General features: G+C 43.7%; 1 protein-coding gene across 2 annotated transcripts in view; it reads left to right on the top strand.

Annotated features, from left to right (window-relative positions):
• The window catches only part of spns2 (spinster homolog 2 (Drosophila)), a 145,347-nt gene that overhangs the window by 91,230 nt on the left and 36,497 nt on the right, over positions 1-17,620 (top strand). For both annotated transcript variants that reach the window (XM_024394801.2, XM_024394802.2), the window contains exons 5-11: positions 358-424; positions 6,283-6,425; positions 6,617-6,769; positions 6,910-7,099; positions 10,012-10,077; positions 11,278-11,376; positions 15,804-15,967. In XM_024394801.2, coding sequence (XP_024250569.1) covers positions 358-424; positions 6,283-6,425; positions 6,617-6,769; positions 6,910-7,099; positions 10,012-10,077; positions 11,278-11,376; positions 15,804-15,967 — 882 coding nt within the window. The remainder of the gene's footprint in view (positions 1-357; positions 425-6,282; positions 6,426-6,616; positions 6,770-6,909; positions 7,100-10,011; positions 10,078-11,277; positions 11,377-15,803; positions 15,968-17,620) is intronic.

The following is a 17,620-nucleotide window of genomic DNA, read 5'->3' as shown; positions in this document are numbered from 1 at the left end:
CATCATTGGGATTAATCAAATATCTTGTGTGTGTGCTGTGCTCCTTCTGAAACTCATTCCTATTTGAATTCTCTCTCTCTCGGTCTCTCTGTGTGCCATCCAACTGGGGGATGCCTGCTCTGCTATCAAGTGCAAGGGCTATCTATCTGTCTACCTTAGTGGGTCATTCTGGAGTAAATCGTGAATTTCTATGACTCTACTCAGCCGTTTTGTTAGAGACCGTGATCAAAAATCTAAGAAAGAAAAGGTCTATTGAATGCTATAGTGTAGATTGTGGTTGGTTTTATTGGATTGTTCTTATTCTTTATCCAGGCAGAAATGTCTTACCTATTGTCTCCTTCTCTTTGTTTCCTCCAGCGGGCTAGGCTACATCCTGGGCTCCAGTGCAAAGGAGGCTGCAGGAGACTGGCACTGGGCATTGAGGGTAAGACCACCATCATCACCTAATCCTTGCATGCTGACCACACCGCTCGTGTTGCAAAATAAATGTACACATTCATGTTATTCAATCATTGCACTGCTCGCGCGCGTCAACGGGCGTCTGTGTATCCAGGTGCTAATTTGTGACGCTTGACGTGCTGCAAGTCCCGCCTCTGCCATCTCCTCAGTGGTTTTTAGGAGCATATACCCACGTGGGTGATTGAAAGATGAACTGACGTCCACACTCCAGTCCAGTTGGTATTTGTGACGCTTGACGTGCTGCAAGTCCCGCCTCTCCCATCACCTCATTGGTTTTTAGGAGCATATACCCACGTGGGTGATTGAAAGATGAACTGAGGTCCACACTCCAGTCCAGTTGGTAGCTGTAATGCACCTTAAAATTGGTTGCCAACCGCCATATAAAGTCAGAAGAAGAAGAAGCCTGAAGGAGGAGAGATTACTAGAAACAAACTCAGTTTAAAATTTTATGTATGGATTGATTGTCAGAGTAGACCTTGTGCATTTCAGGTAGAATAACAACTCAATATTTATATCCCAGGACAAATTAGCTTGCAACAGCAAGGTAGCTAGCTGAATTGCCATACATGTTTAGTGCTTTTCGACTTGTCCCCAAATTAATATAGTTGGTTCAGAGTTTGTTTTGATATTTCAACCTGCGTCTCCTGATCACGTCTGGTGTGAGGGGACAAAATCAACACGTGATGGCGCACACGGACGCAAGCGCGCGAGCGGTCTGGTAAGCATGTAACATGTTCTCTCTAGATGGGGTTTTGCAGTATGGGGCAGGGTAAGAGCATCATCATCATGACATTATCCCTCATCATCCTCCTTATTGTCAATAGCATCATCATCGTCATGTCCTCTCCTGGCGCACACACTTCTGCAGGGAGCCTATAGTATGGGGCAGGGGTGAGGGGGTTTACTAGTGACATCAGTGACAGAGAAGGGGGGGCTTAAGGAAATGCACATACACTCGTGCACATACTGTATACAAACCCACTCACTCACACAAACACATCATGCCTCTGTTTATCTGCCTTGGCCATCTTGGTTACTCCTGATAAGGCATCGCTTGACTTGATGAAACCTTGAATGGATGAGTGAAAGATGACAACCAACGTTGACACTAGAAAATGAGAGGGTTGATTTTTATGGTAGTGCAAGGTTTGTGTGTCCCAAATGGCAACCTCGTCCCTATTTAGTGTACTACTTTTGACCAGGTTCCATATGGTTTTGGTCAAAAGTAGTGCACTTAATGGGGAAAAAGGTGCCATTTGGGACAAAAGCCCAAAGCTTATAGAAGCTCCTGACCCCAATCTCAGTGGCTGAAAACACGTTAATGTTCCATTACCCTCTGGGTCCCTGGGGTCCTTCCTACCAGTGACATATAAAATCCCACTCTAATGACAAAACAGGGTCTCTCTAACCTGGCCACAGTCTCTTTCTTAGTGGTTTCTTTGGATGGGGGGAGGTGCATTGGGGCCTGCCACAAAGAGAAACTTGCTTCAAGTATTTGGCCCACCAAATACCCTATGGAACTCCAATAATAGCAAACTGAATACTGTTAAATTAAAAACTCATTTGAGCAACATGAGGTAATTAATCTGACTAAATTAGTTGGATTTAACTGGAATTATGTGCCTTAATGAGCCATGTCATAAAGAGGAAATGATGTTTCCACTTGCCATACGTACAGTGGGGCAAAAAAGTATTTAGTCAGCCACCAATTGTGCAAGTTCTCCCACTTTTTCTATGGGGTTGAGATCTGGAGACTGGCTAGGCTACTCCCGGACCTTGAAATGCTTCTTATGAAGCCACTCCTTCGTTGCCCGGGCGGTGTGTTTGGGATCATTGTCATGCTGAAAGACCCAGCCACGTTTCATCTTCAATGCCCTTGCTGATGGAAGGAGGTTTTCACTCAAACTCTCACGATACATGGCCCCATTCATTCTTTCCTTTACACGGATCAGTCGTCCTGGTCCCTTTGCAGAAAAACAGCCCCAATGCATGATGTTTCCACCCCCATGCTTCACAGTAGGTATGGTGTTCTTTGGATGCAACTCAGCATTCTTTGTCCTCCAAACACGACGAGTTGAGTTTTTACCAAAAAGTTATATTTTGGTTTCATCTGACCATATGACATTCTCCCAATCTTCTTCTGGATCATCCAAATGCTCTCTAGCAAACTTCAGACGGGCCTGGACATGTACTGACTTAAGCAGGGGGACACGTCTGGCACTGCAGGATTTGAGTTGCCAGCTAAGGCGCAGTAGTCTAATCAGTAGCCTATAACCAAAGTTTTATTAAAATTCCAATGTATCCGTTTTTATCTCCATATCAAATCATTTCTGGGTGACAATTAAGTACCTTACTGTGATTGTTTTCAATTATGATGGTCAAAAATAAACAAAAATAGCTTCTTAGCAGAGAGCAATTTCTCAACAAGAATTTTAGTAGGACTGTCTGGGAGTGGTCTGAGTGAGAATGGGAAAACGCAAAAATTGCTGTTATTGGCAGAGAGGTTTGTAACTCTATTTCTTATTGGTCTATTAAGTAATTTACCGCATGGTGATGTCAACATGGAAGGCCAAAACTCCATCCCACCAAAACAGGCTGATATTTCAGGCGTCTTTTCAAACATCTCTTACACTAAAAGGGCATTATAATCATTCACAATTTCACATTATTATTCTAACCTTATAGTGTGGAAAAGTATATAAAACACAGGAAAATCTATAATATAAATATCATGAGCAGCAAAGCAGTCAACAGACATTCCCATTTTTATATATATATTATATATTGGACGTTATTTTTTTAAAGTTTGGACTCATTAGGCCTATGTGCGATGCCCATTGAATGAAACGTGTCAGTGACTGTAGGAAGTCTGTTTAGAAACATCAAGTTATTACAATAGCCTGCTTATTATTTTTCCTTTATCATAAAAAAAATATTGCATCTTCAACTTTCATCTGTTGGACCTAACTGTCAAATCACGGGAATTCCGGATTGCTGTCCTTGGTGCTGAATCCGCTTGTAGCCTAAGCTATTTGCCTGAATACTTTCTGAATACACTGCACTGTATGTTTAACAATGTATTTCCATATTGTAGCAATGCAATTAGAACAATGTGGATGGAAAACATATCATATTTAGCTAATATGGGGCAGGCTATTTAGCGAACTAGACTATAATATGTAGCTAGATGACCCCTGCTCTCTCCAGGAGATAGAACTATAAAACAAGTTTGTCTAGTACTGTCTTTTGCTAGCTAGGGCCATCTACTTTCTTGACTTTTCCTACAAGCACTGACTTTGCTGATTAACTTCTTGATTGAGGGAGAACTTTCTGTGATATGTGGTTGTCTCACCTAGCTATCTTAAGATTCATTCACTAACTGTATCTCGCTATGGATAAGAGCATCTGCTAAATTACTAAAATGTAAAAATTCTATAATAGACTAACATTCAAATTGGAGTTGATGACAATGCAGTACATAAAAGACTGTAAATACACAACTTGAAGCAACCACATATTTAGCCATGGATTATGTTCTGAAGGGGCCAAGCCTCGACACACCCACAACTTGTTTATTCATCAACACCCAGCCCTTTCGTGCCACCGCCAGCTACTGCGCCCATAATTCTGTTTCTGAAAATAGCTACACCCCCAAACCTATAATACTACCGCCAGCGCTAAGGTTTACTATTGTGTTAGGTTTGTTAGAGCCTTTACAACTCCTGTTCCCATCATTTTATTGCATAGATCAATTGAAACACTTTTAGGACTCTTACCAAAACATTTTATCAATCAATAGCACAGTTAACAGATCCTACAACAGCCCATACCAGTAGTCATGGAGGAGGCCTCTGCCGTGAGTCTGACCAGTTAAAGTCCTTATGTGACAGCTCCTCCTCACATTAACATTTATAAGTCATCTGACATTGAAAACAATCACCAAGGACTGAATGTTATACGGAAATTTTAAGGAGGGCATTTTACAATCCCTTCCAGAACACCAACATATAAAATATTTCTATTGCTCAATTGCCTTGGGTAAACGGGAAATCCATGTGTCCCGTTGCTTTGAGGGAGTAGAAACATGTCTGGAAAACTAAGTGTCGTGGGGATGGAGGGACAGGAGGATTGTTCCAGTCGAAGTTGTCATGCTGACCCTCCAATAAAACAAGACAGAGAGAGACAGACAGACACAGACAATATGATTAATCACCTCCAGTCCGCCATTGCTCGGACAGAGAAAAACAACAAACACATGAAAAGCCTTTCTTACCAGAAGCCATATCCTGCTTTGAGGAAAAAACACTTTGCACCGCTTTCCGCTTGTTTTCCACTCCCCGGAGCTGCTCAGGACTGGCCGCCTTCCTGGAGGGGTGGAGGGAGGGATGGATGGAGGGGGATATAGAGAAGGTAGAGAACTAACAGGGAGGGAGACATAGATAGCGGCTTTGCTCAATAGTTAACCCCCTTACCTTCACATACTGGGCAGGAAAGGGGTGTATAGTTAAGGTATACACAGTACTATAGTGAGAGAGAGTTTCTGAATAGTTACCCTCTAACCCTCAAGATTGATGGATAGAGAGGATTTAGGAGTAGTGGTGAGGACAGCTAACCCTCATACACTGGGCCTAACCCTCCCAACCCTCACACTCTTGGCAGGAAAGACCGACTAGAACCTGCAACCTAACCCTTGACCTCTTGATTACAGCAAGGTATTCCACTGGCATAGCGTCAGGGTCGGAGGCCATAGTGACTTACAAGGCCCCGCTTTCATCTAAATTAATTATCATATGATAATAAGACAAGAATGTGCAAGTGTGAACTTGTGAAAAACAACCTGTTATTTGAGATTCTGTCTGGTTTTGTACTTTACTGCTTCATGCGATCCACTGAGGTGCTACAGGACTGGCTGTGGTACTGAGGATGTATCATAGCATTAGATGGAATACTCTCATGTGACAGAGCAGAGGAAGTCTTTATTACTGCTAACACCTCAGTAGGCAGTGATACAGTCCTCTATACTGAATTATGCGTTAAGACTGCTGCAGATATTATATATTTGGAGAACATGAAAAAATCCTACGAAAACATGCTCATGCTCTCGTGCTCAGGCATGCACACAGGCAGGTACGCACACACACAGACACGCACAAACACACACACATACTGCATCAGCCGGCTGGTTCCGAATACGGATGTGCCTCTACAACAAGTTGTAAAAAATATTGCGGTGGATTTAATCTGGCAGACAGAATGGGTTTTTCTTCCATGAGTACTGTGTGTATTCTCACCTCTTTCATGTGGGCAACCCAGCCTAATGACAAACAACTCCCACAAACACACTCTCTCTCTCTTTGTCTCGCTCTCTGTCCGTCAGTCTGTCTGTCTGTCTGTGTGTGTGTGCTCAATGCAGTGAGTCATATAAAAGATGATGGAGATAATAGCGGCTTGCCAGAGAGACTAGTAGCTGCAACGGCACATATCACACAAAGAACTGAGCTCTCAGAGAGGAAAAAGACTCCCTCTGCTAAACACTATCAGACCTAGAGGGCTTGTACAGGACACCAAGCATATCGCAAGACACAATGCAACTGCTCTGCAGTCACTCAACATGCACTTATAAAAGCACTTGTTATTTTGACATTGCAAAGTAGGTACCAGACATCCCTCCCAGATTTCCTTACATAGCTATCCTGTATCTGTGCCTTTATATGTATATGGTATTCTTACAGGCACAGTAACTTCCTCATAAGGCACCGTGTTCTGTCTGTAGGTTTCAGTATGGGATGCCTGTCCACATAAGCCACTGTGTTGTGTCTATAGGTATCTCCAGTGCTGGGGATGACAGCAGGGACCCTTATCCTGTTCTTCGTGCCTGAGCCAAAAAGAGGGCATGCTGACCAGCTAGGAGGGCGCATCAAACATCGCACCTCCTGGCTCTGTGACATGAAGGCCCTGGCCAAGAAGTAAAACCTCAGTTAACTTCCATTCATCTGCTGTACCTTTTCTTATCTATGTGGTTTAGAGTGCGAGAGAGAGAGAGACACAGAGAGAATACTGCTAGATCCTTTCCTTTTGTCCTTCAGCATCTGAGATTGCATACTGCAGGTAAATAAATAACTATCTAAATGGTGTTGTGTGTGTTCCTCCCTTCTAGCCGTAGCTATGTGTTCTCCTCCCTGGCGTCTGCTGCGGTGTCGTTTGCCACGGGGGCATTTGGCATGTGGATCCCTCTCTACCTGTTCAGGGCTCAGGTGGTACAAAAGACAGCAGAGGCCTGCACTAAAGACATCTGCAGCAGCAAGGACAGGTCAGAGTTTACTCTTGAGTTCTCCGTTTTATTAACCTGATCTGATTCATTTATAACCTCTTGCTGTCCAATAACAATTCATTCTAGTGATCTGAAATGTATTTGCTTCTCTCTCACCTCTCCCCCTGGTCTCTGTGCAGTCTGATCTTTGGTGCGATCACGTGTGTTACGGGGCTGCTGGGGGTGGTGATCGGGGCGGCCACCACCCGCCTATGTCGTCAGAAGACTGAGCGGGCGGACCCCTTGGTGTGTGCCGTCAGCATGCTGGGCTCAGCCATCTTTGTCTGCCTCATCTTCGTCGTGGCCAAGAAGAGCATCATAGGAGCTTATGTGAGAGTGGTCTAGTTACAAATCTGTCTTTACTCACAAACATGTATCATACCATTACTGTCATCCCTTCAAATATGTATCATACCATTACTGCCTGGGCCTGAATTCATAAAGCGTTTCAGAGTAGGAGTTCTGATCCAGGGAGTTTTCTTCTAACCACTGTGCTTCTACTTTGTTTGGGCTTTTAGGCTGGTTTTCTGTATAAGCACTTTGTGACATCTACTGATGTAAAAAATACCTTTATTAATACATTCGATTGGATCAGTTTCACCTTTTTGGATGATAATGAATACGGTTATATGGACAGAGGAGACCTGAGGGCTTGATGACAAAGCAGGATCAACCAGCTAACTTGCCTAAATATTCTGAAATAACTTCTTATTTTGTAGAAAGATAAGATTGAGAACTTTCTGCGCTGGTTCTCCTGCGCATGGTCTAATTGATTCGACAACCAAAAAACACATATATCTAAGTTTAGCTTTCATAATAAACCAGAAAATCAATAGTTATTTCTGGTTGTTTATCAAAGTTAGCTGGCTAACTTATTGATCCCGCTTTGTAGTACACCCCTCTGAGCCTAGATCAGCGCTCCTGCTCTGAGACTCTTTGTGAATACAGGGTCAGCCACATTCCAATGGTACACAGGGTCACATTCTCTGGCTGGAAGACTGTGCAAACCAACCTGTTTATGGGAATTAGGATATTTTCCATCTTCGTCATTATTGTTGCTCAGGTTGTTGAAAGTCAGTTCCTACTCTTTTGTCTCTGATAAGAGCGTAAAATGTGTTCTCTGTGAGTCACAAAAAAATGCCACAGTGCATTGTTCCTGTCCGGGGCAGCGATTGTTAAAAGCTGCATTCTTTCCTGCTTTACATGGCAATTAAACAAGCAAACACCCTGTGCATTCCCACCGTAGCACCGCGGGCCCCTGGCCTGTGGGTCCGTTTCCTTTTGACCTGATAGACACAGTGTAAACCCCTGGCCTTGACAAAGATGGCTAGCCTGGTCCCAGATCTTTGTGTACTGTCTTGCCGACTCCTATGGCCAGTGTTACGCATATGAGTTGGCAAGACCGCACAAACAGATCTGGGACTAGGCTAAGAGATGGCTTCTTTCTGAGGACAGCCATCCCAGAGTAAGCTAGACTATTCATTATTTACAGACCAATGTGTCTCTTTGCCTGGCTAGGTGCCTCTTGCCTATTTACTGGGCTCTGTGTGGGTTCATATGAAGTCAACAATCCCAACAGGAGTTCACTTTTACAGGTAAGGAGCAGGTCTGCCCTACATTTGTATGTGTCAGGCCTCCATAGAGAGGTAGCATATTTCAGGTAGATATGACGAAACCTTGGCAGCAGGGCAGCCAGACAAACAGCAGTAGAGAGGTATGATATAGGCTTGGAGTTCAGGGCAGTATTCATGGCTGATATGTCCAGACAACTGTACATATTAAATATCCTCTTGTTTTATGCTGGTTGTTACTGTGACAACTCAAGTTACATTGCTAAGCACTGACAGATGTGGTGTTGAAGATGGTGACACCCCAGTGGTGTGAGGCAGGGCACAGCAGCCATGTCTGTCTCTCTGTCTGTTTGGGGTGTGATTTGGAGTCTAGACCCAGACAGCTGTTGCCTCACAGGCAGGCTGGCCGGCTGATCTGAGGAGAGTTCGTTTGAGGTTCTGTTTCTGTTTCCCAGGAGGCTGTGTGTCAGTCACGGTGTCTGAATGGCAGTTTAACAGTCTGCACTACTTCCAGACCCAGAGTGTCAATCTAAACCGTGTGTGTGTGTGTGTGTGTGTGTGTGTGTGTGTGTGTGTGTGTGTGTGTGTGTGTGTGTGTGTGTGTGTGTGTGTGTGTGTGTGTGTGTGTGTGTGTGTGTGTGTGTGTGTGTGTGTGTGTGTGTGTGTTGGACATAGATCCTCCAGTCCTCCATTGCCAACCACGATACATTGGATTCTATCGCAACCAAATCTCTCTGGATCTATTACTAGAAAGTGTTTGTGTCGCCACACAGCCTTGCCAGCTGCTCAGGGCTTGCTTTGATTAGAGATGTCAGGAGACTATGTACACATTCTCCTGAATGTCAAGTCCCTCTATGTTATTCAATATCTGTATTTTAAGTTATTGTTACAAAGTGAGAGCCAGGGATATGGACTCGATGTTTGTTAATTTGTGAGAACCCTTGTTGAGTTGATCTGTTGTTGTGAGACCAGAAGAGTGAGAACATTTTGTCCACTAGAGGAATATACACTAGCCTCGCTGACAGACATTTACAGAGACTAGGTTTATAGAACCCTATATTCCTAGAAAAAAATAAGTGCTATCTAGAACCTAAAGGGTTCTTCGGCTGTCCCCATAGGAGAACCCTTTTTGGTTCCAGATAGAACCCTTTCCACAGAGGGTTCTACATGGAACCGAAAAGGGTTCTCCTATGTGGACAGGCAGGGAACCCTTTTTTGTAAAAGTGTACTCCCTATATACGGCACTACTTTTAACCAGGGCCCATGAAGCTCTGGCCAAAAGTAGTGCACTATAAAGTGAATAGGTGGCGCAATCACTTTCTGCGCTGGTTCCCTGCTCACCTAGGCTAGCATCCAAAATGGCACACTATTCCCTATATAGTAAATAGGGTGCAATTTTATACTTAACCCCAGTTCAATTGGCACAGAATGAAGCAGTCCATCCCTGTATAATGTGAGCACAGCGTAATAGCATGTTTCCAGACAGACCACAGCAACTGAAGCATTTTAATTCCCTGTGTTTTCTGATATCTGCAAAACAAGAAACACCTTTTGACTTTCCCTTCTTTCACTCTCATTGGCTGTGGCCTAGTCCGTGCAGGGTGAAACTCAGATCAGACAGTCCTAATGGTTGGTATTTAATATCCCTCTTTCTTTCTCTCTCTTTTTCAGGTCTGTATCTTCATAGGGGAAACGCTGCTCTTTCTGAACTGGGCCATCACGGCAGACATTTTAATGGTATGTACTGAGAAAAAACTATACTTATCCTCTGTTGCCTACCACTGGAAATGTCTAATACTGCACTACTGTAATAAAGGGTGGTTATCTCTTCTGGTGCAATTTGAGTTTCTTATTTTGAGTTATGAAATGCATGACTATAACAGGGACAGGGAGCTTTCTATATATCGGATGGGGCTCAGTCATCATAATTATGCCCTCGACCATGCATGATGCATACACCAGTCATGGAAAGACTAAATGCATGGGAGAGCTCTTTTTCAGACAGGCCAAATACTATTTCATTGAGCTTGCCTGGTGCAATGGAACCAATACAATAGTCGCAGAACTGCAAATCCACCCATCTGGAACTCCAGGCAGGCTAAAGTTAACACAACATTTATTTGAAAAGGTATCAAATAGTACTTGAACCCAAGTCCCAAAGAAATGATCTAGGAGGGTAGCTTAGAACTTGTTTACGTCTGTGAGCCAAATGAAATGGGACTTCCTGTGAAGTGAAAGGACCAGCCAAACTCATGAATCTGCCAGTTAGAATAGACACACTGGTGAGTTAGCTTGCAGAGGGTAGGGGAGAGGAGACAGGACAGTCAGCTGCAGAGCAGAGGCCCATACAGCAATTACTGGACAGCACTTACCATACAGCACTTACTGTGTGTGTGCGTGTGTTAGACTCACACACACACAGTTCTAATCTAGCTGGAGATGACAAGCCTGGAGGTCTTTGGCAGTGAGGTGGACTGAACTTGCATAATTGAGGTCTCCTGAAGTTGTTGTTGTTTTACTATGGATGGACGTATGGATAGCAGTGGAGGCTCTGTTAAGGGGAGGACGGCTCATAATAACGTCTGGAACAGAGCAAATGGAATGGCATCAAACACATGGAAACCATGTGTTTGATTTATTTGATACCATTCCACCTATACCGCCCCATACCTTACTTCAAGCCCGTTCTCCCCAATTAATGTACCATCAACCTCCTGTGATGGATAGATCCTTCCTTCTACATCCCTAGTCACCACTTCTGCCCTCGTTTCAACTCGCTCTCCATCTCTCTCTGTTATGTGATGATGTGTTATATCTTATGTGATTGAATTTGGACCTTGACGATATTGTTTTTATCCGTGATGGTGAAGCTAAATAAATGTCTGCACAAGAAGCCAGTCAAGTCGAGTCTCATCTGATCTTATCATCTCTCTGCAGTATGTTGTCATTCCGACTCGGAGGGCCACAGCGGTTGCCTTCCAGGGCTTCACTTCCCATCTTCTGGGGGATGCTGGAAGCCCATACCTCATAGGCCTGGTAAGACTACTCTACTCTCGCTCTCTTTGTGTGTGTGTGTGTGTGTGTGTGTGTGTGTGTGTGTGTGTGTGTGTGTGTGTGTGTGTGTGTGTGTGTGTGTGTGTGTGTGTGTGTGTGTGTGTGTGTGTGTGTGTGTGTGTGTGTGTGTGTGTGCGTTTGCCTATGTTTGCGTGTGTGTACATTTATATGTGAGTACTGTGTGTGAGAGTTACTTGAGTTACTTGGGATCCATAGTCCTGTGGTTGTTACATACAATACTGTATATGTATCATAACACATTCACACTATTCACTCATCACTTGATGTTTTTTAGTAGCCTTTGTCTAACTCTGCCATTGCAAGGTTAAATGAGGTTGGTACCACAACAGCTTTTAACAAACCTCCCATTAGGACTAGTAGTGAACAGAGGTGTGACTTCACTTCGCCAGTTGTTCGCTAATTTCTGCCAACCCACTTTCCAGTAAACCCAGTTCCCATGGGGACACCATTATGACTAGTAGTCAGAACCAGTGACCATGGCTCTTACTGGCACTCACATTCTCAAGGACACACACTGCTCCCTAAGTGTTCCTTCTGGTCTCCTAAATGCCTGGCCTTACACTGCATCCTTGCATAGACAATAGCTTCAGCCCCCGCTCCTATACCATCCTATCAGTGGCCATGATGACACTAGTTCCGAGCGTGTTTTCTGAACGTTTCACCAAGATGAAAGAGATATGCCAAGCGTCCATGACATTACTATACTGTTCCAAGTCCATTCCAGAAGGGGGGGGAACACATTTCACCCCAAGCTGCCAACTGGCATTTGAGTAATTCCGGAGAGAAAGCATCGGAGGAGAACTTTCCAACCCAATGGAAGTGCCCCTCTACTCGGCATGGTATGCTGCACTGTGGTCGACCTGGGAGAGAGCGCAGGAGCTAGGAGGTTATACACACTGTGTCCCCACACACAGTGTGACCACATGCCTAAATACGTGTGGCATGGGGTAAAGGGTGAGGTGGACTGCCCTGAGTTGCCTATCTCGGTATGAATAAGTTACTTATCTCCTCCAATACTGAATAACTTACACAATATACTATTAACCAAAGATGTGCATCTAAAGCTTCATTTGACCTTATGCCATGAAGTGAGGTGGTTTCACATTGTTGTTCTACTGTCCTCAGTAAGAGCCAACAGCGGTCTTGATTAGAGAATCAAACTCAGGCCTGGGAATTCACTGGGGACAGGCAGAACAGTGACAGACGGGGCTGTGGAACAGCAGATACAGCAGTTATTTAAGAAGGGGGAGAAAAGTATATACAACTACCGTTCAAAAGTTTGGGGTCACTTAGAAATGTCCTTGTTTTTTGAAAGAAAGGACTTTTTTTTTGTCCATTAAAATAACATCAAATTGATCAGAAGTACAGTGTAGACATTGTTAATGTTGTAAATGACTACTGTAGCTGGAAACTGCAGATTTTTTATGGAATATCTACATAGGCGTACAGAGGCCCATTATTAGCAACCATCACTCCTGTGTTCCAATAGCACGTTGTGTTAGCTAATCCAAGTTTATCATTTTAAAAGTCTAGTTGATCATTAGAAAACCCTTTTGCAATTATGTTAGCACAGCTGAAAACTATTGTTCTGTTTAAAGAAGCAATAAAACTGGCCTTCTTTAGACTAGTTGAGTATCTGGAGCATCAGCATTTATGGGTTCCAGGCTCAAAATGGCCAGAAACAAAGTACTTTCTTCAGAAACTCGTCAGTTTACTATTGTTCTGAGAAATGAAGGCGAGAATTTCCATGCGAGAAATTGCCAAGGAACTGAAGATCTCGTACAACGCTGTGTACTACTCCCTTCACAGAACAGCGCAAACTGGCTCTAACCAGAATAGAAAGAGGATATGGGGGCCCTGGTGCACGACTGAGCAAGAGGACAAGTACATTAGAGTTTCTGGTTTGAGAAACAGACCTCAACTGGCAACTTCATTAAATAGTAGCCGCAAAACACCAGTCTCAATGTCAACAGTGAAGAGGCGACTCCAGGATGCTGGCCTTCTAGGCAGAGTTGCAAAGAAAAAGCCATATCTCAGACTGGCCATTTAAAATAAAATATTAAGATGGGCAAAAGAACACAGACACTGGGAAGAGTCGCCTCTTCGCTGTTGACATTGAGACTGGTGTTTAGCCTTCATTTTAACCTAACTCCTAACCTTAACCCTAACCCCTAGCCTAGCTGATGTTAACGTTAGCCACCACAAATTGGAATTTGTAACATGTCATATGTTTTGAAAATTCTAACATGTTGTACATTTTGTAAATTCATAACATATCATACAAGTTATAATTCGTAACATATCATACAAAATGGATGATGGACATCCAAAATGTAATACATACCATGCAAAATGTATCTAACCTATCATACTAATTCACACAGAGCGTGTAAAGAATAATACAAAATGCTCTGAGACCAGGTTGCTGTGATTCATCCCTCCCGGAATGTCGCCGACCTCCAGACCAAGGAGACCAGGCCCAGAATGCCCTGAATGCGTCACCATGCAGAGACTCCTCTATCTCTGACTGGCCCGGAGATTTAGCAGGCCGGTGTGATGGGCTCATCATGACGCACTCTACCAACCCACAACCCTCCTGCCTCCACACCCGCCACCCCCCACCACAAGGATGAACAGAGTCTGCAGATCTGAAATCACGGGAAAACATGTCAGCCGTTCATCGCTTAGCAACTACAGAATAAAGCAGCCTTGAGCCACCCACTTGGTGCAGAATTAGGTTTTTACAAGTACTTGTGCTGCCCAAGACCCAAATATTAGACCTGCATTAGAGACGTGCCCTCAGAGGATCGTGAACCGAAGCAGCCACAGTGCATTGCCTTTGTATATTGATGGAGGTTGTGTGTTAAAATTAACTGGGCTCCCACTGTATCCTGCAGTACTGGTCCTTCTTATTGAGTGACAAGCCATTCATCCACAGTATATAGTCCCCCTTGTACCAGCACATAGGCCAGAGTGGCTGACAAATACAAACCATAGCTTCAGGGAGGAATATAATGAACAAGTGTAAAGACGTGTGTGTGTGTGTGTGTGTGTGTGTGTGTGTGTGTGTGTGTGTGTGTGTGTGTGTGTGTGTGTGTGTGTGTGTGTGTGTGTGTGTGTGTGTGTGTGTGTGTGTGTGTGTGTGTGTGTGTGTGTGTGTGTGTGTGTCAAATGGCCAGAGGCAGAGTGGGTGTTCATGTAATCTCCCTGCAATCTTGCAAGAAATGCCTTGTAATGGATCATTTGACATGCACTATGTATTTTTAGCCCACACATACATTTGTGCATGCATACAGTCATACACTCTCACATGCACACTCTTATAACACCCACCTACACTCTTAGGTGGGTGTTATGAGGGAGAGAGGAGCAGCCCTGTCAGTCGTCACAGGGAATACCAGCCTCATGCCTGTCTGTCTTTACCTTTTTCAATTCAATCTAACTATTTATCCTCTCAGGGGAAATTAAGAAAGGCAAGTCAGGGGACCTGGGCTGTCAGGGCAGGAGTGAGTGTTCTGTGTTCTGCCATTCTCCATAGCACTTTGAGGAACACTGGCCAACCTGCACTCACAGTTTGTGTGTGTGTGTCAGCACTTCAGTAAGACTATCTCCCAGCTGTTGTTTTCTTTAGCACATTGCGTGACGGACCAGGGCAACACTCAGCTCTGGAGAACTCTAACCTTGAAATTACTGAATACGCTGCTTGGAATATCCACTTTTAGAGACATTGGTGTGTGTGTGTGTATGTGTGTTTTGTAACATTTTCTCCTTTTTGTGTTTGAGATATTCATTGGTTAAGTGTGTTACTTTGCATTATTGATTTACCTAATGGATCAGGGACGATATGTATGGATTTGCCCTGTAGCCTGTAGCAGTCAGAGGAGCTCATGTAACTCACTACTACTCCTTGTAGTAACTCACTACTACTACTACTCCTTGTAGCCTTTGGCGTCTGTTGCAAGATCTGAGCGTGCTGTCCAGAGATGAGCTTTTTTCTGCTTTGATAACTTTACATAAGAGTCAAATGAATCTCTTGCTAAATGAGTCACACACACTGTAATTATGCAATGCACTATAATGGTAACAAGCACTAGGATTGATGCAGAAACGTTATATGCCGGTTTCCTGGACACAGTTAAGCCCTTGACTAAAAAGTAATATTGAATGGAGATTCTCTATTGAGAATGCTTTGTAGTACAGGAATAGGTCTTCTCTGGATCTGGGAAACCGGCCCAAATAGTAATATTAGTGATCACTATTGGTGACTTGGAAAGACACAAGAGTGTGCATAATGTCTATAGCATATCCGTATTCCTTTACTGTTGTTTTTCTCTCTCTCACTGTGTGTGTGTGTGTGTGTGTGTGTGTGTGTGTGTGTGTGTGTCCAGATATCGGACGCCCTCCAGAAGAGCTACACTAGGTCGGTGCTATGGCAGTTCCTCAGTTTGGGTTATGCCCTCATGCTCTGTCCCTTCGTCATCGTCCTGGGTGGCATGTTCTTCTTGGCAACCGCCCTCTTCTTCCTCGACGACAGGGACAAAGCAGAGAAACAGTGAGTCTCTTTTCGCCCTGCTTCTGTATAACCTAGATTACATTGACATTTTAAGCATTTCGTAGACACTCTTATCCAGAGTGACTTACAATCAGTGCTTCCTACAATAGGCAAAGCAACCTCATATCACGATCATTGCAAGTTAGTAAATCCATAACGTTTTTTTAGAAAGGTCATTGTAAAACATGCACCTTACATCTGATCATCTTGAAACTTTCTCTGTAAAGCTAACTTTCATCAAGGTTTTACATGTCCATTCATGTACCATCCATAATTCTTCTTATTTGCTTAATTTCTCCAACATGTCAAGTCTGCTTTTTGGGGTATACACTCCCCACAAGGGGTACAATAGACACACACATCAAAAATGTCATTTATATTTTTGGTCAATTCGGTAAGACAATCAAGTCGTGATTCCACGTGGAAATGTAAAGTCCGTAATGCTTGAATCGCCCGGGGAGGTAAACAGAGACGAAGCGATCAGGGTCAGTGGAGAGAGATTGTTCCAGGCTTTTATCCTTGACAAAAAGGGCTAGAGTCAGCTGGGAGCAGCAGACAACAACTAGACTCTCTCATTGAAGCAATGGACGTTCAAGGTCAACCGCGGTACTGCAGGCATTGTTAGCAGAAAACGATCCCCCATTATAGTGAATGGAAAAATGACGTTCTTCGTGGTTAATCTTCATCTAAAAAATAAATAAAAAATAAAGTCAATAATGGTACCAAGAACTGCTTCTAATACACCAGATGTACAGTACCAGTCAAAAGTGTGGACACCTACTCATTCAAGGGTTTTTCTTTATTTTTACTGTTTTCTACATTATTATATGTGAGCGGACCAAGTAATTGGGCGTCACTCTAAAGCGGGAAGGTGGAATAAACGAGTCAGGAGTAGGTTTTCTTGATTGAACACAGTTCTCTATTGAGGGCATTTGGTCAACACAAACACTCCAACATAATCAATGAAAATCTTCCAAGGAAAAACATACATCTTCTTCTCCAGATGAAACAGGAACACAATAGGATTATCTTTAAACTACAACAAAAAGTCACGGGATTGTCACCGTCTTAGTGGTTCTTCCTGGATAGCTCCTCTCTCTCGGTGGCCATTTTCCAGAGATAGTTTTCCCCCTCTCTGCTGGTTCCATTCTCTCTCTTATAGGGGAAGGAGAGTATGTCATTAGTACCGTCAGCTGTGCTTAATTGCCTCTGGTTACCTTGTCTCCCATGCATTGTTGGGCTACTATCCATGAGCCCAGCCTGCCCTCTGGTGGTCCTTCCACATATAATAGTGAAGACATCAAATCTATTTGATCTGGCGTCCACAATCACATGACCTCGACCCAATTCAGATGGCTTGGGATGAGTCGGACTGCAGAGTGAAGGAAAAGCAGCCAACAAGTGCTCAGCATATGTGGGAACTCCTTCAAGACTGCTGGAAAAGCATTCCAGGTGAAGCTGGTTGAGAGAATGCCAAGAGTGTGCAAAGCTGTCATCAAGGCAAAGGGTGGCTACTTTGAAGAATCTCAAATATAACATATATTTAGATTTATTAACACTTTTTTGGTTACCACAGAAGAAGTCAGTGCTGGATTGAAATTTACAGAATGGTTACCTGGAGGTTAGTATTTATTAAATCTAGTCTAAGGGAGG

This window comes from Oncorhynchus tshawytscha, linkage group LG30 (genome assembly GCF_018296145.1).
Source record: "Oncorhynchus tshawytscha isolate Ot180627B linkage group LG30, Otsh_v2.0, whole genome shotgun sequence".
Classification (NCBI taxonomy): Eukaryota; Metazoa; Chordata; class Actinopteri; order Salmoniformes; family Salmonidae; genus Oncorhynchus; species Oncorhynchus tshawytscha.
Note: the sequence above shows the minus strand (reverse complement) of the source record. Positions and strands in the feature narration are given on the sequence as shown.